Here is a 24,285-nt window from a genome sequence, read left to right on the forward strand (position 1 = left end):
TATCACAACCCACATGTTGGAATCACATACTTTATCATAATATCCAGGTTCTTACAAATACATGCTTTATAATAAGAAGAATAACATTAGATTGTAAGGTGCATGTCCTGATGAAAACTGTTCACTCAGTTCTTTGTGATTAAACTCGGCTGTCAGAGGGGGAATGGTCTGTAAGCAGGTCTCAAATGCAAATAAATAAGCCATCAAATAAATACACATCTATATGCCCATCATCCTATTAATAAAAAAAAAAGGCAAATCAGTACACGAGTAAGTCAAATAAATAATAAAGGCAAATCAACCAGGAAATGTGCATTCTAGTGCATTCTATGTACAAAACAGAAGTGCAGCGACTTGACTGAAACACTGAAACATACAGCTAGAAGAAAAGAATAAAAAAAGAAAGAAAGACAAAGAAAGATCAACAGATGCCCTGGAAAAGCATGGTCTTATCAAACACAGAGATCATCAGAAATGAGAAAACCTGTTTTGTTCTTGAGGACACCACAGATGTTAGTAGATGGCATCAGCGTCATCACTACACTTTAACGACGGCACGGCAAAAGCACACCAATGAGTGACAGGATTTCACAGGAAAGGGAGTCGCTGATGCCGAACGACTCTGGGTTGAAGTCCAAAAAAATAAACAACGGGGAAAAAAAAGCTCTGTCTTTCTTTCTTTCTTTCTTTCAACTCCACTGACACTAGTTCTACTTCCAACTGTTTCAACAGTTTGCAGTGTTCCAGCCGTCCCTGAGTATCGCTTTGCCTCCTTTTTTTTTTCTGTCGCCGCCAGAAATTGCGCTCAGACTGCACCAGAGAGTCTGCTGTAATATGGCTCTTTCCCCTGCAGCCTCATTAACACGAGGCCAAGGAGCAGATTCTCCTGAGACAGCCTCCCACTGGAGCCTCAAGGCAATCCCCCACCTGCACAGCTATTTGGTACAGTTCATGAGAAAAAATGTGAAACTATGACAATGCAGATGGAAATGGTAGAATCCACAGATTTGCAATGAGAAGAAGGATCTTCATGTTACAAGATTCAGCACCAAGAGAGAATTTCCTCACTGCAATAATGCAGGACAGATGGGAAATATTTACGGGGGTGCGGGGGGGTTGGGGGACGGTTCACTGCACCGCTTTATCACACTGACATAATATTTAATAATAAAAAGTGTGATAAAGCCAGGCCTGGATTTCTTGTTTTACAGATGTTCACCTCATATTTCTACATGTGACTAAAATACCATGCCTCGGGCACATGTTCAACAGTAGTGTGCATATGCATGAATGGGTGTGTGTATGGATTTGTGTATGGGTGTGTGTAGATGTGTGCAAGTCTTGAATACACTCTTTTAGCAACATGCTCATGCCTGTAACTCCCCCTATCCCCACACTCATTGTCTATACAGTTCGTCCAGCTGTGTATGCACAGGTCAGGTCAGGTCAGGTCAGGGACAGCACCAAGACAGTGAGATGAATGTGTCAGAGTCTGTAACTGTGTGTCATCACACTCGAGGATTAGGTACAGCCCCAGAGGTGAGAGGGACGGTTGAGCCGCAGTCGTAGTCAATGTCCACGGCTGTGTGTGCACCAGAGAGCCGGGCACCAGGATACGCACACCCTTCCCCTTGCCGCTCTCGGAAACTCTGGATGTAGCTCTAAAACAGATGGAAAGGAGAGTGAAGTGAAAACAGAAGTCATATATATGTACACATTTCAGAGAGAAAAGGTTTTGAAAGTGATGCTTTCTGGCCTCTTCATAGAAAACACAAACCGGACACCAACACGCTCTACACTTAATCTTATATTCAGACTGAAATAATAAAGCAACAGATGACCAGTTAATTTCTATGTTTGTGTGCAACACGTTTCTGCCTCACATTAAATGTGTATAAAACATTAGCAAGAAAAACTGAGCTTGGAAGAAAGTAAAAGAGAAGACTTGTGGTTTGCTTGCTTCGCAAATCTATGAATCCTAGCGAGTAACAAAGATTTTCACACTGATTAGTTTCTCATTGGAACACACACAAGCGACAATAGGACTGGTTACTACATGGTCACAAGCCACAAGAGCAGAAGAGACTAAATGTGTGTCCCAAATCACATGCTGGTACATTATTCTGTGTGTGTAGTATAATTAGAGTGAGTAGTGATTGGTGAGATGGGTGCTGATCCTATTATCTTACCTAGTGTTCTATTCGAGATGATACGACCATTCTAAAATTCATATATTAGACAGTATAGTTGTGCATAATGTATATTACATCATTTGGGACACGTGAAACTCTCTAAATCTTTTGCAAGCACAATTTGGGTTAACTATCCTCTAGCACTTTACTAGTGACCATATGGTAAGTGTGCATGAGTTCAGATAAACGTGTGTGTGTTTGTCTCTGCACATGCATTTGTTTCTTACCGGAGAGAGGACATCTCCATCATAGCGGCGGACGGGCTGGGGTTTCCTGCGGTACGGTGGGTCTGGATGCATGGCTTTGCCTGAGTGTGTGTGGTGTTGAGACTGCTGCTTCCTCCTCTTCTTCCTGCTGCACTCTCTTCTCTCCTCCTTCTGTCGGATCCGCATGAGCTGCACTCGCCGCTGCTGACGGCTTATCATCACTGACACATGGAAAATACGTGGTGGAGACAGACCACAGGGTTTAACTTACATGTATAGTGTGACTTCATTTTATCATTTACTATTAAATGAAAAAAAATAAAAAATAACTACACACACACACACACAAAAAAAATAGTTTGGTTTCAGTGTTTATGATGTGTTGAATGTAAATTACAACACACACACACTCAGAGATTCCTGCTGGAGATACGTTTTAGAGCACACTGACAGACCGAGCCATCTGCCACACTGCCCACACATACACAGACACACACACACTCTCTAATACACTCATTCACCCAGACAGCCTCAATCAGGCATTCTTAAAAATGCACGCGTGCGCACACACACACAAACACTATATATGCACAATTAATTGGAAAGATAGCTACAATGCATAAACAAGTCCAAATCTTATTTTGCTGCAAAAAATGCATTTCATTTTTGTCAGCTATGAAATGGATGCATGCTTCTTTTGCTCACTTAATCCAAACCTTGCAAAACACATTAGGAACTGATAATGATGCCGAGTTCTATAGATAGAGGACTGCTGGTTGTACTGGCAGACATGTACCATCAAGCTTGTGGGAAAATCAATGTGGACTCTTCAATATTTTATGACCAATCACTGCATGCGCTTCAAATTTGCTTGTGCAAGTATAAAATGAATGTCTGTTTGCTATCTGTACTATGCACACCACACTAATACTAAATATGAAACCTCTTTGCTTTCAGACCAGCCTCAGTTCTTCACGAGGTGTTGCTATGAGATACTGATCCGTGTGGACATCAGCGTGTGACGTAGTTGATGCCGATTTACCAGCTGCAGTGTCATGCTGTGAATCTCCTGCTCTACCTCATCCCAAAGGGGCTCTATTAGATACTCCTGCTCTATTAAGGATCTGATAAGACCATTGAAATACACTAAACTCACTGTCGTGTTCAAGGAAGCAGTCTTAGATGATGTGTGCTTTGAGTCATGCTGTATTATCTGGAAGCTGTTATAAGATGACTCAATGAGAACAATGTGTGGTAAGAAAACATTCCACACACCATTACACCACCACCACCAGCCTGAATTGTACATAGGCAGGTTGCAAGGATTCATGCTGTTGACACCAAATGGTTCAGGTTGATGCAGAAATCAAGAGTCAGCAGACCATGTGACATGTTTCCAATCTTCAACAGCCCAGTTTTGCTGAGCCTCAGATTTCTGTACTTGGCAAACACAAATGAAACCAGATGTTATCTTCTAGTGTTGTGGTCAATCTGCATCAAGATTTGATTTACAAATGAGGTGGCAAGAGAAACTCAAAATCTCCTTGTTGTTTTATTTACTTATATTACAAAATAATATTAGATACTGTACATGTCCAACTATGATGATTAGCAGGAGCTGCAGGAGAGTGTAACAGTGAGTGTGTAATAGTCTGTTCCTTTATAGACACGAACCATACTCTGTGCCGTTAAAGTGTACTCAAAAAGGCTAAATTAACAGTGAATGTCACAGCTGACCATGTTCAGGGACCAAATGACCCAGTGGAAAGCTGACAGAAAACTGGAGCTGTGTACAGCACTCAAGTCTGTTATCTATATGAAGTAAAATGTAAAGTGGATTCATAAAGCACAAATCAAGCGGACCACAAACTGAGCCACAAGTGAACCACACTCAGACTCTCGTAAGGTGATCAAGTATAGTTCACTTGTGGGTTATTTTGGAGGGGTCTGAGTTCATTTGTTGTGTTTAGTATGCATGAAAAGCAAATCTGAGACCACATAGAGTGCTGAAACAGACCAAGCGTGAAAACAACCCTAATTGCATTTGGAGTAGGCAAAATATATATAAGACCACTTTTTATGTTAACAGTATGACTTTGGCCCTTGTTTGTATTTCTATACCCCGAAAACATTTTTTTCTTGTTCCCATTCTCATTATCCTCACCTTTAGTGTGTGAGTATCCCTCAGCTGTCACCCGCCACTGCACAAGCGCTCCCAGCAAGGCAAGAGCAGGCCATGCTCCCAGCACAGCCCACATCACCCAACACTGTGAGCGTGCCGGTACAGCCTTCACTCGCTCGTAGATGTAGCGCACCAACGCAAACAGCTCCACAAAGTAATCAGCCGCCACAGCGATGACTGCTGCTCCAAACGCTGCTGTAGACAAAGTGGTGAAGAAGCGCTGCCACTGCAGCGTGAGAACAGCGAACAGCATTCCCAGGCCCAGCAGCACCCCGAGCGGCACCCACACGGAGCGTGGTGGTGCTGATGACAACTCCTCCATGCCCACCAGTGTGCCAATACCTGCCAACAGTCCTAGCAGCAGACCCACCATGAAGAGACCAACACTGCGCACCAGCATGGTGACCAGACCGCACAGTGTGCCGATGCCCAGCCCGATGCCTGCGCTCGCCTCAGCACTCAGCTGTGTGTCCAGCACTCGCTCCTTGTAGCACAGCAGGAAGACCACCACCGAGCCGAACATTAGGCCTGTCAGGAAGAGCACGGCCTTGAAACAGCGGTAGCCTGTGGGAGAGACAGTATCATTGATTAGTTCACTCAACTATTAGCTCATACCACAGGCTAAAATAACATAACCTGACAACACTGAACCTTAAACTGAAAATGATGTTGTGGATACAACCATCACACCTTTATGTGCTTACTGAATATCCTACTCCAGATTTATTCTCCCTTTTCCATTATAATGATCTCCAATCTTTTTTCCACTAGATTTTAGAGAGTGGCTATGGGTATTTCTTCATTCAGCCACAAGAGCATTAGTGAGGTCAGGCACTGATGCTGGCTGAGGAGGACTGGAGGTCATTTGGCATTCCAGTTCATCCCAAAGGTGTTCAGTGGGGTTGAGGTCAGGACTCTCGAGTCAGGCCACTCGAGTTCTTCCACTCCAACCTAGGTATCTTCATGGATCTTTCTAATGTTACTGTTGATCGTTATATAGTGTATAAACACAGACACTACTGAAATCATGATGACACGATTTTTTCCCCCAATTTTTCTCTCTTTCAACTGCCATTCCCTGAGCATGCTTAGACACCCCTAACTGCCTTGTTCTGTAAACATGAACAAGCAAGACAACCACAATTTGCTAGAATCACTAGAGGAGAGAAGAAATCCATCTTTCTCTGAAAGCAAGTCTAATTATGCTTGTTTGTGGGAGTTGAATTTGCAATATCTTGAAAAGGGGGAAGCGTTTAGACAGCTGCACCACTTTTACATCTCCACATGTCATGTCAATAACTGCTGAGAACTAAAAATTATACGCAGGCTGCAATAAGAAAGCACTACTTCAAAGTGTGCAGAGACCAACCGAATTCTGTCAGATTGGATAGTGAGATATAGACAGACAGGGCAAGTGAGAGAGAGAAAAGTTGTGTGATGTAGAAAATGGGCTAAATGAGAGCTAAATGAGTCATGTAAAATGAGAGGATGGGAGTTGGTGGTAACACGAACATCTACCAGCAGTGCTGACTTCACAGTTCAAAAATGGCTCAGTAGTGTGATCTTGTGACTCTTCAGATCTCATTAGCATGTCAACGCTTTCATCACCCACCCGTCTGTACGAATCTGAGAGACAGACTGAGCTTCATCTCTACAGAAACAAAGTGATACCACACTGTGGCCTTTCATGGGCAAACAGAGGCTAGTGTAAAAGGGTACTGTGCATGAATTGTAGGTAAGATTTATGGAGAACTCATTTTGGGCCTTCAGTCTTTGCAGAATGCTGATTAGCTGGACAAAATAATTAGAAAAGTTTGGGTCTGTATGAACAGTTACATAATCACTGAAATGACTATACAAAGATTTAAAAAAGTGTTAATTTGCATTTTTTGCGTTAATTTGCAGAGTTCCTTGAATTAGCAATGGTATGATCAGACGTTTTCCTATCTGGTGTCTCGGTACATACAATGAAATGAGCCAACCGGTTGTTTACCATGGACATAATTAGAAAGTGACAGTGAGAGCAGCAAATTCCATTTTCAATATTATCATTGAAGAAAAGCATTTTGTAAGAAAAACAAATGTTACTCAAAGCTTTTCTGGACCAACACAATGCATCCCTGCCAAGAGCATAGGTGGCCTTCATTTATGTAATCACACAGTTTACATACAGCACACTTCTCTTGCATTCATGACGGAAAGATCGTATTTGCAAGTGGAACACCACCACAAAGTCGAAATTACGCGTGGAAAACTTTGGTTTTTCTCTGAGCTCTGAGTTAGGGACATGTAAACAGGGTGGAATCAGCTGGTCTGAAGTTGATATTAAATTTGTTGAAATTGAATATTTACTCCTCTCACAAACTGATTTCCGTCATTATGTGTTTGCATACACCAGACACATTTTTGAAATCCAAGCAGTGTATTTCAAATAAGATTTGATTTACAATTACAATATAATACGTCACAATAAGGATTACAGTGGCTTATTAAATGGATTAAAAAGAGCAAAAACAAAAACACCACCTAATGTGAATTCTGCGTTCTTCATTTTCTGGAAGTGGAGTTAAAAACTTTGCTGTGTTGTAGTTAATTAAGAGAAGGTACCTCCATCTTGCTCTGACCACAGTGACTTGTATGCACCGACAGAATAACTATTTTCTTAGACATTAGCCGGGTTTTTAATCATTTGGGTTTTGAATTAGCCTGAATAAAGACTAAGAGCTCTGGCCTTATGTTACAAAAAGTTTTCTTTTTATCCATAATTCAGTCCCTGCATCTACGTGTCCCTCTCTATATCCATATACCCATCTATGTTTTCAGCTATTCATCCATCCATCCACCCACCCATTACCTATCCAAGCTTCCCAAATTCATGTATCCCTGTCCTATTTCTATATCAAATCATTCCATCCATCCATCCATCCATCATCACTATTTTATTCCCATCTATATTCCCATCTGTCCATCTGATCAACACTGCTTTAATAAATTCCTAAATAATCCTATATCTACATATTTTTAACCACTGGGATTTTTAACTGTCTGAAGCATGACTGAAGTGACTTTCTGGCTGGTTGTTTAAAGTTTTCGCTTCCATGTTAAAAGCCACACTGATTAAACTTGGAAACCATTCATATATGATTTGACGAATAGCGTGTAAGTGTCAAACAACTCTTTATCTATATAATTTAAAATTGTCTTTGTGGCACAGAATGTACACGGTTTTAAGCTCGAGAGTAATTGACGCTAATCAGTAATATATATCACAACAAACATGGCTGTCACACGTACCAAAGAAGCAGTAGATGATGCCGAACAGGCAGCACATGGAGCAGACCACAGAGGGAACCACCTCATACCGACGATCCGTTCCCAAATCGCAAGGATCCAGTGGCTCGGGACCGACTTCACGTGGAGGCAGAGCCAGTTTGAAGGCCAACGTCTGCAGAGTAGACGTCATGGTGACCGAGGTGTGATGGGTGAAAAGAACCACCAGTGGCAGGGTCCAAGGAGGGGAATGGGTCAGGGAAGGGGAGGGAGGCTTTGAGATTAGGGAACACCTCCTGTCCACATGGATCTACCTGGAAATACAAAAATGTAAAAAAAAAATATATATATTATGAGGATAAGAAAATATATGTGCAGCAGTGGCACACCAGAGCTTCTCTCCTTTCAGTCTTTCCTCAAACACTCCTAAGGATCGGGAGACCTCATTCAGGAAAAGAGGTGCGGATCTCCTGCTGTCCCCGTCCCCCAAAATTCTCCACTCTGCGTGTACAGACATGATGTAATCATCTCTTCATCCTTTTGAATATCAGCGAGAGCCTCCAAGCAGATCACTGAGATCTGTTTCTTCTTTTTAAATGTGATTAATACAAACCCACACCACATGCTAAAGAGTGAGTCAGCCTAGAAATATAAATCAAACTCAAGACACTTTGAGTTTTCAATGCATCAAGGCTTGCTATATTGTGTTAAAAATAGAACAGACAGTACAATCCTTTCTGCATTAACTGGTTATTACCAGGCTCTAATACTTTAGGCACCGTCAACTACATTTCATAATTAACTTATTCAAGTTAGCTTCTGTGGTGAATTTACCACCGACTGCAAAACTAAGAACAAAGGTTTTTTCCAGCTAAAAGAGATTTCAGAAATTCTTAGTTCTACCAAAGTCCCAATCATTTGCTTACGTCAGCCCCATTTTCACACTTCTTTCCTAATAACAGTTACATTGTAATAGTTTATGTATTAATGGTGGGGTATTAGCACAGCAGCTGCACTATGATGAGATAATCAGGACACAGTGCTGTAAAAATGTAGGCTCATTTATCCATGTATCTCTACATCTATCCATCCATCCATCCAACATTCACCCTTTTTCCCAGCTATCCATCCATTAAACATTCCTATCCCATCCATTCAAGTATCTCTGTCAGTTCATCTATGGTTCTCCCATCTGTCTGTCTGTCCAAACATCCATCCATCACAATAAATTTCTTTTTTAATCCAGGCAGCTCAGATGAACATGTACTTTTAATCTATCCACGTCATTTTCCCCACTGTCTTTCCTTCTGTTCTCTTTTGCTGTCATTTTATTTCTCAACATATTCCTTCTCTCTTTTTTTATCTCTTATCTCTATCTTAAATTCATTCATATTTATACCCTCCATCTCTATATCCATCTTTCCAGCTATCCCTATGTCCATCCATTCATGTTTCCAGCTATCCATCCATCAATTTAACCATGCATCCCAAAACCTCACAGTCTGTCATCATCCATCCATCATTCATGTATCTCTGTATATCCATCCATCAATTAATTACCATGATTTAAAAGATGCTGTGATAAATATATTCTCTTCATCTCTCCATATGCTTTTCTTTCAGTCATTATCATTACACTCTCTTGTTCCTTCTCTGCTTCTATTTCTTCCCCTCTCTCTATCTAACATTCTGTGTTCCCAGCTCTCCCTCTTTAATTTTGTATTTTCTCTCTCCTACTCTAATTCCCCCCTCATTATTCTCCTTCTCTTTCGGTTTTTCCCTCCTACTTCTCTCTTCCTGTCTCACATTTGCTCCCTCTCTAATGCCTGACCATGATAATCTCTACTTTAGAGATTATAATATTGTATCACTGGTCTATCAGGGCAGAACAGTTGTGTTACTTATTGTTGCTCTCCAAAACAGTGTTACAGTCTGATCCTCAGTGTTGTAGCACATCCTGTACATTCAATAGCCCAATGATAACAATCTCCAACTTCCTGTCTATTGCCATAACAACCACACAGCACTGTCCTCGGCTGCTTGAAGTGACCAATGGGAGGGCAGTCTAACCTCCCATAGCAACAGTGTGACAGCCAATCCGAAGGGTGCCATCTCCCTGTGGTTTGTGTGTCTCGTTTTGGTGTTTCCGACTCGCACTCGGGCAGAGAGACAAAAGCAAAGCTGTGATTCAACCGCATGCATACACCTACACTCGCAGAGTCACACTCATACATCCTCACACGTTCATGGTTTGTTCTAGTTTGTCATCACATGGTCATTCCGTCTGCTGTTCTGCAACATGAAACACCGATTAGGAAAAAATATAAATGTGTGTGTGTGAGTATAAAGGCCACCATAAAATAAATATACTTGACTAAAATGCACACAAATGTACAGACAAACAAAGCAAAGGGACAAATTTCATGAAAAACAACTGGGCAGAACAAGGGATTTAACATTTAACATTAATCCTTTACTCAGTTTTTCAACTGGGCAAACAAAGTGGTCATTCATTCACATGAGGTAGTGGACATTTTTGCTGACATAATCCTAACATACAGAACAATAATCAATCACATTCTGCTGGCAGTATATTAATCATATCAATAACTTTCTTGAAGATCCACTGAGCCCTGTTCTAATGCCTTTCTACTTCTGAATGGCTGCTTACTACGTATTAAATTTCTTCTTATTAAAAAAAGTCTATTCCATAGACAGTAAAGAAGACAACAAGGAAACTAAGTTAATAGATTTTGGCATATTCTAATAGGGAAAAGTTATCATGAACTCTTATGTAATGGCAAATTCTCTCGCGACAGCATGGCATTAGTGTCACTCATATGTACCGACCCATAATTTTCATGTTATTTAAGGAGTCTGGCACTATCTACTGAGATTTTAAGGCTGGTCTCATAAATGGGTTTGATGGGGATCCATGAAGAAAAACACAATAAGATTGGGTTATGCTGCTGCCGTCCTTCAACATTCCCTTTTTGGGGTCGCCACAGCGGATAATCCGATCTGCATATTTGGTTTTGGTACATTTTGGCAAGTTTTATTCCGGATGCCCTTCCTGATGCAACCATCCCATTTTATCTGGGCTTGGGACCAGCACTGAGAGTTAACCCCTAACTGGTTGGATTTCAGGTGTACATAATACAGAAGTGTATGGAATACTGTATGTGTATTTTAAACAGGAAGAACAATGAGTATTAGCAGTAATATTACATATCAAAGATTGTAGTTTAACTTAAATCTGTTCAGAAAAAGATAGACACTTCAGACTGATGCTGTTTCATTGCAAGGATGTGTTTAAAATCCAGGCATCACATTTTTTCCACCTTATTCCCTCATGACTCAGTCATTTTGGGTGGATTTTACAAAGTCCAGCGATCCATCACAGCCAGTATGACTAATATATCTGTAAAGGAAAACATGGAGAAGTCAGGAAAAAAGGTAGATACGGGTATGTTACAGTGAAACACACTGTGTGTTGTAGAACAGTCTCCTCACTTTACGTCTCATTGACGATGTGATTATTGCGTCACACATGACCCTGTATTCAAATTAGACACTGTAACCAAATCAGAACTTAACAATGCAGAACCCATTGTCTCTCTCTCTCTCTATCTCACACACACACACACACACACTCACACTATCGCACCATTTTATATAATGAGGGGTTGCCTTCTATTCATTTATGTTGCTAAATTTTATGTAGCCCACTTCTTTTTATAAGCTTGGTGCTGTAAACTTTATAACTTGAAACGTTTAACTTTGAATACCTGAGTACATCTAAAAAGTCACAACTTCTTCATTTTACATACTTCTTTATATTCGACTCCGAGAGTAACCCTTGTCTCTTAGGTGAGACAGGAGCATAACAGAGCCACTGTTTATTTCTTTACTTATTTAAATAGTTAGGTTTCCCAGCAGAAATGCACTGCCACGCACATGCACACAAAACCAGATCAATAGGCTGAAAGCAAAAGCAGCAAAGAAGATTAAGTGGATTTCGGTTCAGCTATTGCTCCATCTTACACCCCCTACCCTTCAGAAATCGATGAGTTAGTCTACAACTACTGGTCTGTAGGAGACTTCTCTCTCTCACACACACTGTCTAGTTCTGCATCTTTTTTTCCACTTCCGACACCTTTTCCTTTCAGTATCACTTACCATCAGATTCATGTCAATTTATTTTGCCCTTGGAATGAAGCCTTAGATAGTAAATACAGTCAAGTTTTTCTGCATCTGTTAACTTTCCAGACCACTAAGTGCTCCATGTGTCAGTAAACATGGCTACATTCATTCAGAAAGACAGGTCACAGTGCAGAAAATCTGTGCAGCGCTGCTTTTGTGTACGCTTTTCAGTCAACTTAGATGCGTGACAGGTGCGCCATTTGCGCAGGGTGTGATGCTATATTGTGCAATCCAGGCCACCTGCTCCACCCCAGCAAGCTGTTTCCTCCTACCCGGCTAACTGTGGGCTCTTCACACTCACGACTGCCTTACTCATCCTCCCTCAGCATGAACAGGCCATGAGATAAGCCACCTACAGTACAGAACGTCTTTCTGAGTTATGTGTTGGCTGAGCTGATCATAACAGGGTGGGTTTTTATGTTTGTGAGAACGCACTGTCGTGTCTGGAATGAGGTCAATTTCCTGACTAATTTGGCTGTAAAGAGAGCAGAGTGTGTGTGTCATAGTGTATTGTTCCGGCCTATGGCATTACCTCAGTCCAATATCAAAGTTTTAATCTAATGATTTATGTGTCATTATATATACACAAGGGAAAAAAAGGTCAGGGTCCAAATGTTTTAAAGAAAATCCCAGAGTGATGAATGGCCCTGACCTGTGAAACAGTGCCAATTTTCAGAGCAAAGACCACCTCAGTTTAAATGTCAGTGAAGGAAAGGAGTAATAATGAGGCATTCAGTGGATGTTAAAGACAAGTTAATAGATGTCATAAATAAGGAATAAACTGTAAAATGAAAGCATCCCAGTTGATCACTGTTAGATCTATACTGAGGAATTGGAAGCTGCATCAAATCACCCAAGCACTACCTATATAAGGCAGTCCTTCAAAAGAAAACAAGAGACTGGTGAAGGAAGCCACACTGAGGCCAACAGACACTCTGAAGGAGTTACGAAGTACAGGGGCTGGGTGTGGAGTGAAGGTGCACCAGGTGAACCATTCAAGAGCCCTGCATACTTACTAACTGTAGAGCCTGGGATGGTGGCTAGAAAGAAACTATTGCTTAAGAAGAGCCATATGAAAGCACAAAAGCAAACCAGTGAAGGTGTGATTTTTTTTTGGAGTGATGACACCAAGAGCGAGATACTGTATTTGGGCAGGTTTCAAAAGCCATATGTGTGGTGCAAACTAACACGGACCTCAATCAACACCATCTTTACAGTGAAACAACAGTGATGCACCACAAAAAATAGCAGCTTAGCAAGTGAAAAATCTTGAATATAGTCAAATGTATCTAGTATTTCCTATTAGAAGATTACAACAAACCAAATATAAGATTACTATAACCTAGCCAGGTGACAAAGTTGAGAAAATTTTTTTTTTTTTTAACTTTATGTAAACATGGTGCAAAAACAACCAATGGGAGTGAAGACAGTAAAAGACGTGAGCCATGATCCATGAGAATACACTGCTTCTCCTTCATCTCGTATATATGATATGATACATATATGATAGTGAATTTTATAGACAAACCCTCTTTCTCCAGAAAGTTTCATTTTATCTTTATTTCATTTTATAGTTTCATTTTATCTATATCCATGTGCCACCCCCTGAGAAACGTTATTACTATAGAAACTTGTTTAATGTCTACAGGCAACTTCATAGAACTTGTGACTTATAAGTCTAGAACAAGCCAAGACTCACTAAAACTCAAATCCACACCAGAAATCTAATCAAATGATTTAGTAATTTATTTGTGCTGATTTTCTCTTAGCTATTTGTCTCACAATCAGCCACTGATTTAAACTAATACTATAATACTAATACTATAAGTACTATAATACTATACTGTCATACTATAATCTCAGACACCAAACCGGTGCAAACTAATGAGAGCAGCTTTTTAAAAGGACATCAACTTCAACAGGTTCCGAACAGTAAAGGTTAGCAAATTTTCCTTTTTTTTGAGCTCGACGTCAGAACAGCTTTTCCGTTCCAAGTACCCTTAAAATAGCCTAATGTGGCGTGATGAACCTAGTCTCTTCCTCCATCCTACTGTGAACAGCAGAATTTGTTACTCTGTGTGTAAGTGTGTGTGGGCAAACTAGGAACACTGCCAAAGCAGAAGAATCCCGGGTGGTAAAGAGGTGGGTGGAAAATCTGTGTGGGATAAAAATGGACTAAGAACATGAATGAAAAAAGCAAGACAGAGAGAGAGAGAGAGAGAGAGAGAGAGAGAGAGAATATTAATCTAAAAAAAAAAAAAAAAAAAAAAAGAGAGGAAATCTGCAGTATAAAATTATTTTTAAAAAAATGCAAATGACTGGATGGAGAGAATCAGAGGGCATTAGCTTATGTAATTCTGTCATATGCAAGCATGATTACTCATCTACAAAATGTCTCCGACTGTCTCTCTTCTATCTGCCAACAGGGCTAATCAGAACATACAGGGTTTATGCAGAGATGACCATTTTAAACACGCACTCTCACGTCGTCAGGGATTTACTGAGTCATTAGGAACAGTTTGTTCGCTGCCTTTAATGGCTCTAAATCCTCTGCACTACTGAGGATACTGCGGTTATGTTTATTACTTGGCTCTATAATCGCAGGCTAGCCTTGCTCGACTTGGACAGCCATGTCTGTAATGTTTGTTAGTTGGCTGACTGCTTTGGGAACGAGTGGTGTAGATTTCAAAGAGAGGATAAACATGCCACTTAAAAAGTATTTAAATTTTACTACGAATTTTAGAATCTGTTAATAATTTAAGCACTGATCACATGTTTAGTTGTGTGTTACTATTTTAGTGTTAAAATAACTGGATTGTGATTCAGGGCTGCACAGTGGCTTAGTGGTTAGCACATCTGCCTCATACCTCTGAGGCTGGGGTGTTTAATTCCTGCCTCTGCCCTGTGCCCATGGAGGCTGCATAATCTCCCTATGTCTTGAGGGTTTCCTCTGGGTACTCTGGTTTTCTCCCCCAGTCCAAAGACATGCCTAGACTGAAAAGCATCTCTAAACTGGCCACAGTGTGTAAATTTGTCTATGAGTGTGCCCTGAGTTGGGTTGGCAACAGGGTGTCCTCCACCTTGTGCCCAGAGTCCTGGGATGCTGTAGCTTAGCTATTTGTTGTTGGCCTACTGATTGGAAGGTTGTCAGTTCAAATCCCAGGTCCACCAAGCAGCCACTGCTGGGCCCCTGAGCAAGGCCCTTAACCCTCAGTTGTATAAAATGAGATAAACTGTAAGTTGCTCTGGATAAGGGCATCTTCCAAATGCCAGTTACAATGGAGTATAAAAAGGGATAAAAATTGTCACCTATCATAAAAATGGCATGGTCATTTGTGGTTAAGTTTTGCTTTTTTTAGCATCTAAAAGCTAAAATGAAACAGCTTATTTTCTCTGTGAGAAGTCCACCATAGAAGTAGTGGAGGTACCAATAGCAGTGAAGACCAAAGTCACAGAAAGTAATGCAGCCACACAGGGTAGAGACTAAGCTTGTATAGTCAGCGATCTATGAGATAACAAACATGATGCTATAAGCATAAAGATTACAGCTTTGGAATCTTATTTGCTTGAGCAGAGTGTGCATATAAGGAGGTGAGAGAGCCTGACAGACCGAAGCGCTGCTGCAGCACTCTCTTGAGGTAGAAATGAAGCAAGGCTTAATTCACACCAGCAGGTAGTTAAATGTGACTATGGGGATTGCTACAAACCAAAAGTAACCAAAGTAAATACAGACCAATGTGTCAATTAGAGAAGAATTCATTATTTTAAAAAAAAAAAGGCAAAAGGTTTGAAGTTTGGAAAAGCCTGTGAACTGATGGGAGAATGGAGCCTTCTGGGGAGAGCATGCGTGGTGGCTATTGTGATGGAGTGATGTTCCTTCCACTTGTGGACAATGGTTTTAATGGTACTCACAGGAATATTTAATTGTTGAGGAACTACTACTACTACTATAAATAGAACTTTTTTTATGGATTGAGTTTCATGTGAATTGCTTTTAATTGGAACTGTGTTTAACAAAAAATTGTGACGTATTGGACACTTTCCCACTCTGTATGTGCCTCGACTGGTAATAGTTCAAAAGAAATTCCCAGCCAATTCAAGTATTTCTCCACACACACACAAAAAAAAATCAAAAATCAAGTATTTTTGGAACAATTTGCAAATAAAATCTGCAAAATCCTTGAGGGACTGAATAATGATCTGCCTAGTTGTGCTACTAGAGTATTAGAAACAATACTAGAAGCACAGAGTGACAGATGTGTAGAACTGACTAGCGAATGATAAATAGATGATTAAAGGGTGCAGATGGGGAGTCCGATGGTGCGGCTGGGAATTTCTCCTGACATGACTTGAACGCCGAAGAGGCTTTACTGAGATTACAAGAGATTTTGTACAAGACCGAGCTCAGACCAGGTGCTGATCACCGACACTCGCTTCCACAAACAAACGGCATCTGCGCCCATCATTCCGAACTAATCAGGGAAGTGAGGAACAATAGACAATATTAACGTTCGTCGGTTTAGTTCATGTAATCATTTTTAAGCTGGATTATGTGTGAATAACTACTAGGCCTTATTTTAGTTTGTAGTCTATACATTTGAAATGCCTAACTATAATAATAGTAACACTTGGCTTCATGAAGGAATCCTTTAGTAAAGCTGTGTATTAAATGTTCCTACTTAACCAGTGTATTCTAATGCTGTGTTCACACACACAGTGATTTTATCTCACTCTTATAGTCACTCTTCACTGTATTATGAACCAGTTACCTTTACAAAACCCTTGTCTGAATACTTTTCCTCCTAAGAATTATGTTCTCAAGCTGCTTTGAATGCATACATTTTTGTTCATATTAACAAGTACAAAATCAAATGACATTGTGTGTGAAGAGTCTGGAGTGGATGTAGAAGAAGAAGCTGAAGCCTTTATATGGCACGTATAACTCTACAGCATGGTGAAATACTTTTTTTCCCACATATCCCAGCTTATATGGCTTTAAGACTAAATGGTGGGTGACATTAGAGCGTACATTTAGACACACCCAGGAGTTGTTGTAAAATGAGCTCATTTTTCTAAACTAAATAGATTTTCATGATTGTATAAACACTCCTTATGAATAAATCTGTTTACTGGTAAAGGAGGCCCAACCTCAGAAAACTGCAGCATGAATCATTAAAAATCCCTAATTAGCCAAGGTAATGCATGCGTGTTTTTTTTTTTTTACTGTCTGCACTGTAGTGCTGCTCCCATCCTGTATGTACAGTAGGGTTTCAAGCGCTAATGTTAGCACGTGATTTCAGCACTGCAGTCTCAGCTCTGGTGTATATGTGTGTTCAGTTAACAAGATTCTGCAGTATCTGTGGCTTACGCTGTGGGCAGCAGAAGGGTGGATTAATGGCATTATGATCTATCTCTGTCTTTCACCCACTTACACACAGACTAACTTGTAACCCTATCTTTATTGAGGTTTTTCCACTGGACTGCACTGAAGCTAATATAGTGTAGCTTTTAGGACGCTGCACATTTGTAGTTTTAAAATAAAATACCAAAAATATACTTGCTACTTACTTACTTTATATCTCAACCTAAAGGTTACACGCCCTTCCTCTCTTGCTGTCTGGCTTTGTGGCACTTATCAATTCTTCCTCATCTCTTCAGACCCATTTCCCTGTTTAGCTTTAAGTGCTTTAGCGAGTCTTTAGCTCACAGCCATTATTACATAACTTTGAAATTGCAAAAAGTTTTCCGCCCAACACCTCCACACATCCATCTCTCTCTCTCTCTCTCTCTCTCTCTCACTCACACCTAAACAGTCTGGTGAATAACCTCATGGCAGGTGACAGAGTTGAAGATTAGATGTTCTTTTACACAACACGGTTGTGACCTTTTCTAAAAGCACAAGTCGGTTTCTGGAACACTATGTGGGCACCTGGAGGGATTATAGAGATCACAGGCTTTATGTATGTGTATCATCTACCTTTGTGTAAGTCGTGAAGCCAGCTGGGACTGTGGCATTGGAGAAGCGTGAGGGGGAAAAAAAAAGTCTTCATACTTAGCGGAAATTAGCAAAGACTTCCGTAGAGATCAGTTTAGGAGATATAAGAGGAGATCTGGAGCAGTGAAGGTTTTTTTTTCTTTAGCTTCAGGATTGGGAATTATCTGCAGCATCTAAAATTCAGAGAAATTGTGATCTTTAATCCAGTAGCAAAGATAGTGAATATGTGGTCAGTCAGATTTAAGAAAAAAGTTAATATTGTATGTCAGCTACAAAACACCTGAGGCATGGGTTTGATTCTCAGCTCAGATGTGAACTCAGTGTTTGATTTTATCCATGGCTTTCGAAATACACTTTGTAAATCATGTTGGATTACGAAAACGTCTTGTGTTAAATGTTACTCAATTAAATCCAGTGGAACTGGATAAACATATACAAATTAAATCAATTCAATGAGCCCTTACTTTCAGTTATTCCTTTTATACACGTGTGTGTGTTTAACTAGTTTACTCTGCTCACCGGTCCACAAAACTGACTTTCTAGAAGACAATCGTCGTAATTAAACTGCACAAATACACTCTGATTATAGTTTGCTTTTCTGGCAGCTTGATTCTATCTTGTTTTAACCAGATGCCATGACGTGTAACAGCTTACTGAATTTTATATAACTGTGTTATGTTTTTCTCTCAGTTTAAGTGGATCAATCTCACTCACTGACCTCTAAAGCTCTGATCAGCACATGTTTAGTGACCTTCTTACTCTGTACTCTGATTTGACCCATTTATTCAATCCACAAACCGACCACATGAATCAATGGAAGTCGATCACGCGACAGAACTGATGTACGACACAAAACACATACACATACACCGATCAGGCATAACATTATGACCACCTGCCTAATATTGTGTTGGTCGCCCTTTTTCTGCCAAAACAGCCCTGACCCATCATGCACTGTGTATTCTGACACCTTTCTATCAGAAGCAGCATTAACTTCTTCAGCAATTTGAGCAACAGTAGCTCGTCTGTTGGATCGGATCACACGGGCCAGCCTTCACTCCCCACGTGTTTCAATGAGCCTTAGCCGCCCATGACCTTGTTGCCAGTTTACTACTGTTCCTCTAGCCATCACAATTGGGCCCCATTTTTCCTGCTTCTAACACATCAGCTTTGAGGACAAAATGTTCACTTGCTGCCTAATATATCCCACACACTAAAAAGTTAAGCATATTCGGCTTTCGGGTGAAATTTCAGGATGCACCTAAAATGCACTATAACCTTTACAGGTGAACTTAATTTGACCTTCTCTACACTTCTGAATGAACATGTCCAACTGTTCAGTATTTCAGTACTTTTTGCATAACTTGCTGTTCTCTAACAAGGTGCAAAATATAAAACTGGTGTTTGATCGATGAATCGATCAAATTTTCTGGTTCAATTAGAATTGGTATTTAAACAGTCCTCTTCATCATGCTGTTCACATTTTGACATCATGTGACCAAGATGACACCTAACAATTGATCAACAGTACCTCGGCATTGCGAGGCTTCAGACAGAATGTTCTCAGAGGGAAGTGGCCACTGAGCTTAGAGTGTCACAGAGTGTCATCAGCAGGTTGCGACAGAGATACAGAGAGACTGGAAAAGTCACAGAAAGGCATAGAAGTGGACGTCCTTTGGCCACATCCCACATTGATGACCGCTTCATTGTGAACAGTACCCTGGGGAACCGGATGATGAATGCCATTCAACTCTAGGCACATTTAAGGGAGGTGAGAGGCACCCAAGTGTCACATCAGACCATTCGAAACCGTTTACATCAGTGTGGTCTGCGTGCTAGACGACCTGCAAGGGTACCTGACCACACCACTAGGCACAGGCTTCGGGCCAGGGAGCATTTACATTGGAGGAGGGACCAGTGGGCCTCAGTGCTGTTCTCTGATGAAAGTCGATTCGCGTTGAGCAGAAATGATGGCCGCCAACGATGTTGGAGACGTCAAGGAGAGCACTATGCATCAGCCACTGTTGTGGTGGTGTTACAGTCTGGGCAGTGTGTCTACTCAATACAGAATTGCCCTACATCTTGTGAATGGTACAGTGACGAGCCAATACTACCTGAATCACATCATTAATCCAGTCATTGTGCCCCTGCATGAACAACACAGGCCTAATTTCATCTTCATGGACGACAATGCTCCAGCTCACCGAGGTCGCATCATTAGGGAATGGCTGCTGGAGGCTGGGGTACCTCAAATGGAGTGGCCTGACCTTTCTCCAGACCTGAATCCCATAGAAAACCTATGGGATCAGCTGAGTCACCATGTAGAGGCTCATAACCCTGCACCCCAGAACCTCAATGACCTGAGGGCCGCCCTTCAAGAAGAGTGGAACGCCATGCCTCAGCAGACAATAAGTCGACTCGTGAGCAGCATGAGACGTCGTTGTCAAGCTGTAACTGATGGTCAAGGGCACATGACAAATTATTGAGACATTTTTTGTTGTGGTATACCCACCACTGTTGTTGGCTTTTGTTTCAATAAATTGTTTGAGATGAGGAAATCACCATTGCATGCTTCTACTTAAATGCCCCACTTTCATGATATAATATCACTGTAGCATGAACTTTTTACATTTTCCATAAATTTCACCCAAAAGCCAAATATCCTTAACTTTTTGTGAGTAGTGTGTATATATATCTTGTTAGTAAAGACAGAACTGATTTCAAGCCCAATCACACAGGTGTTCAGCTAATTTGGCAGGGTGATGAGACAAGCGTTGGGTTGTACATTTGCAGCAGGATTTTGCCCGTGGACACGATCAGTGCTGGGCTTGATGTGGTCGAAGGGTGCTGTGTACTAACAGCAGCCATCCGTCACGAGCATGGAGTCTGGCCAAACATCAAAGCATATAGTGTGAGTGTGTGCGGGCAGTCCCACAGCCCACCAGCTGCCCTCTTCCTGACCAAAAATATAAAAATAAAAATAACACAAAAAAAGACACATCTATACCCATGCAGATTATGTAAGGAATAAATCTCGAATTTGTATAACAGTAAAAAGTTATTATTGTTTCATTTAACGTTTTGAAAAACAGTACTAACACTACTAAAACTTGTACTCATTATCGCTTATGATAAAGTAGCTGTTCCCTAACCAGACTTCTCCTGAAAAAAAAAACACAGCTTTTCATGCTGTCATACAAAATGCTATAATTTGGATCTAATTTATGATATAAATTTTATGGACTGGCTTGCACCCAATACTTACTTTATCTTACAGCTACATCAAATCACATGTAAGTGAGACTCAGAGAGATCACAGGAAGCAGAGTGCTATGCTGACAGTGACATAATCTCTTTCAGTTTGTTTTGGTTTGTTTTTCATGCTTCTTTCGGCCTGCGTGTTTCAACAGGCTCCTTCGTAAGCCGGATTGTTTTGGAATCTTATGAAAAGATGGGAATAAGTCATGCAACCGCTGCTGTATGTGAGAAGATAGTTAATGTCAGGATGAGGAAGACTGGATCCCAGAGGATTTGTTTCAAACAGCACTTTACTAATTTGATGGTTAGGGGGGGAAAAAAAGCTCGTCGTGGATAATTAGTGTGATCTCACACTGAAAACGAGAGAAATCGAACCTTTAATGGAAGTACATTTATTCTAAGACACTAGATAATATATTATATATTTTTTAACAAAAATATGTGTCACAATTATTGGCACCCCTATATTTAGCAATTTAGTACAAGCTGTCTTTGGCAACATGACAGTATGGAGCCTCCTGTTATGCTTGATGAGGAAGATGAACAAAGAGCAAGGAATTTGAGACAGTACATAATCTCCTCTGTGTGCTTTTACAGAGAATACGGAGTCATCTTCACTTTATTTCACATGCTTTCACTGACGTTTAGTTCAAGGGTCCAGGATAGTCATATCAAAAGTTTGATTTTGTGGTCATTAAACCATTTTGTGTAGATTTGGATGCATGTTTTGGATCATTGTCATGCTATAAGATCCAACCATGACCTACATTTAACCTCCTGACAGAGGCAGTCTGCTTTTCATCCAAAATCTCCTTCTTACTTCATAAAGCCCATGACACCACGTATCCTAACATGCTTCCCATGGTCTTTGGAAGGAAGGAACTCCATTCGATCATCCTCCATTCTTAACCGTGAGGCTTACTTTTGTGGCTGAATGAAAAAAGTTTTTTTTTTTTTTTTACGGTCAAAATTTCTATAGCTATTGCCTGCTATTTTTGGGGCTTAATTCATTTTGGAGTTCTCTACTTTCCCCCACAAGTTGACAAAAGACTAATACATTTCTAGGGGTCCCGAAAATTGTGTTTCATGTAGCTTCTCTCTATATTTACACAGAGAGATTAAACTAGTGCATCACAAAGGCATAAAAAACATCCGTAAGAAATATTAACGCTAACTCGATGACAATCCTGAGGCCTGTTATTGCATCAAGCAATTACAACACTGCAGTCACACAAACTTACATGAAACAAAATACTGTATTTCTATGAAACTTAACACTAACACACACAGGGATGTTTCACATGTACTCACATCACTGATACAAAAAGGGTGCTAAAACTTTCATTGTAGCCTTAGCTTTTGTACTGTTAATATGCGTCTTTCACCTGGAAATATGAATATAGTGTACCTCTGAGTAAAAGGTAGACATGAACAGTACCATAAACTAAACCCTGACTTCCTATGGGAAAGGAAGTCGGTATTTAGCTGCATACCGTATTAGATGTAGACATCCTATGTAGTGCACGTATAAAAGAGAGTATTTGGCATTCAGACAGTAACATTGCCTTAATATAAATATTATTTTGTCGTCCTTTCCCCCGACATTATCGGAGTACTAATTGTTCAGCACAGGTATGCGCGCGCTACCTTTCGACCGGAAGTCTTCTCCCACATGCACTTGACATATTGACGCTTTAAAGAAAATCGTCCTTTATTAAATGACGTGGGGTTAAGCAGGCTGTGATAAGATTCTCATAACTCCAGTGCCACTGGTTTAATAATATACATTCATATAATATACTCTCATTTGAGGTATCAGCATGCACACAGTGTACATTTGTAATAATAAGAAAAGGCATAATGTAGGCTGCTCACCCTGATAGGGAATAAGCATCCTCCTGCGCTTCCCTTCGCTCGGCCTGTGTCCTTCGTTGCGGCTTTGCGCAACCGGCAAATTCCGCATCATCTCTGGCGAGCCTCACCTTTCCAGTCCTACTCCTCAGTGATGTCAGTAAGAGCTGAAGATGAATGATAAAATAATAAATGACTGCCTAAGTTGCTGAAGCGCTCACTTCTTTCCCACTATCTGTTTTCTCCACTGTTGTTACTCTCCGCTCCAGTTAACTCGGCAGCTCATGTACAGCACCAGAACAGCAGCAGCTTTAAAGGCAGTGTGCATGCTACACACTAACTACATTGTCCAAACAAGGACGCTATTTTGGTTGGATAACCCCTCCAGAGTAACAGTATTTTCTCACTTCTGTGAATCCCTGCACGCATAACTATGCTCTTTACCTAGCTCGGTTTGGAGCGTACCATTTCACTGAAACGCACGGGGGTCACTGAAAGATGTAGGGCAGTGCCAGGCACTAGGCTGCTGACTGACCGCGTGTTAACTTAGCCTACTAGGCAAATTAGTCACAAGTACATTGGCATTGGTATTAGATTGCTAATGACTCGAATCCTCTAAGTTAGTCCTCTTGCGTTATGGTTGTTACCACCTTCGCTAATCATGACCTAGTATATAGGAAGGACGTGTAGTCTGACGTCATGTTGTAAGTTATTCAGTGTGATGAACGGTACTGTGCTTTTCAAGTAGATGGGAAAAAAATCTAAATGGGTTAGACTGGAAAATTTGGCAGTCAGTACAACATTCTAAACAGCACTGAGAATGATGTAGAGAAAGAGTGTCTTTCGGTTGCATTAAAACTTCAATCAAGAAAGACCTGATGGAAGACTTCTGACATTGAGGGATCACCAAGACCCCAATAAAAATAAGCAAAATATAGTTCTCAAAATTGGAATAAGCTTACCTGGATCTACCCTTGAAGCCACTAAAGTTCTTCGGTTACTATACGGTCAGAATGCTATATAGTGGTGTGACATACATATAGTGTGTTACAATTATGAGGAATGGGAATCACAGTTGTTAGCCTCCCACAAGGTTTCTGTACCAGGGTCCTGGAGAGGTGCTCCTGG

General features: G+C 40.7%; 1 protein-coding gene across 2 annotated transcripts; it reads right to left on the reverse strand.

Moving 5' to 3' along the window:
• Positions 1–16: 16 nt before the first annotated feature.
• On the reverse strand, positions 17–23,786 carry tmem198b (transmembrane protein 198b). 2 transcript variants are annotated; one of them, XM_058403211.1, is made up of 5 exons: positions 23,182–23,786; positions 7,875–8,164; positions 4,563–5,144; positions 2,420–2,619; positions 17–1,661 (listed from the first exon to the last, which is right to left on the reverse strand). In XM_058403211.1, the coding sequence occupies exons 2-5, from the start codon at positions 8,041–8,043 to the stop codon at positions 1,509–1,511; spliced, it is 1,104 nt and encodes a 367-aa protein (XP_058259194.1). In that variant the 5' UTR covers positions 8,044–8,164; positions 23,182–23,786; the 3' UTR covers positions 17–1,508. The 2 variants fall into 2 exon arrangements, with proteins under 2 accessions (XP_058259194.1, XP_058259195.1); XM_058403212.1 differs by lacking the exon at positions 23,182–23,786 and adding an exon at positions 18,031–18,201.
• Between the last annotated feature and the right edge of the window lie 499 nt (positions 23,787–24,285).

The sequence above is a fragment of the Hemibagrus wyckioides genome, linkage group LG11 (genome assembly GCF_019097595.1).
Source record: "Hemibagrus wyckioides isolate EC202008001 linkage group LG11, SWU_Hwy_1.0, whole genome shotgun sequence".
Classification (NCBI taxonomy): Eukaryota; Metazoa; Chordata; class Actinopteri; order Siluriformes; family Bagridae; genus Hemibagrus; species Hemibagrus wyckioides.

What these genes read in the sequence shown, in the direction of transcription:
- tmem198b (XM_058403211.1), bottom strand. Translation starts at nt 8,043, where the DNA reads ATGACGTCTACTCTGCAGACGTTGGCCTTCAAACTGGCTCTGCCTCCA. An exon ending in CATCATCTACTGCTTCTTTG is followed by an intron (nt 5,145 to 7,874) that starts GTACGTGTGACA and finishes TCTCTCCCACAG; the next exon opens with GCTACCGCTGTTTCAAGGCC. An exon ending in GGGATACTCACACACTAAAG is followed by an intron (nt 2,620 to 4,562) that starts GTGAGGATAATG and finishes TCCATGTGTCAG; the next exon opens with TGATGATAAGCCGTCAGCAG.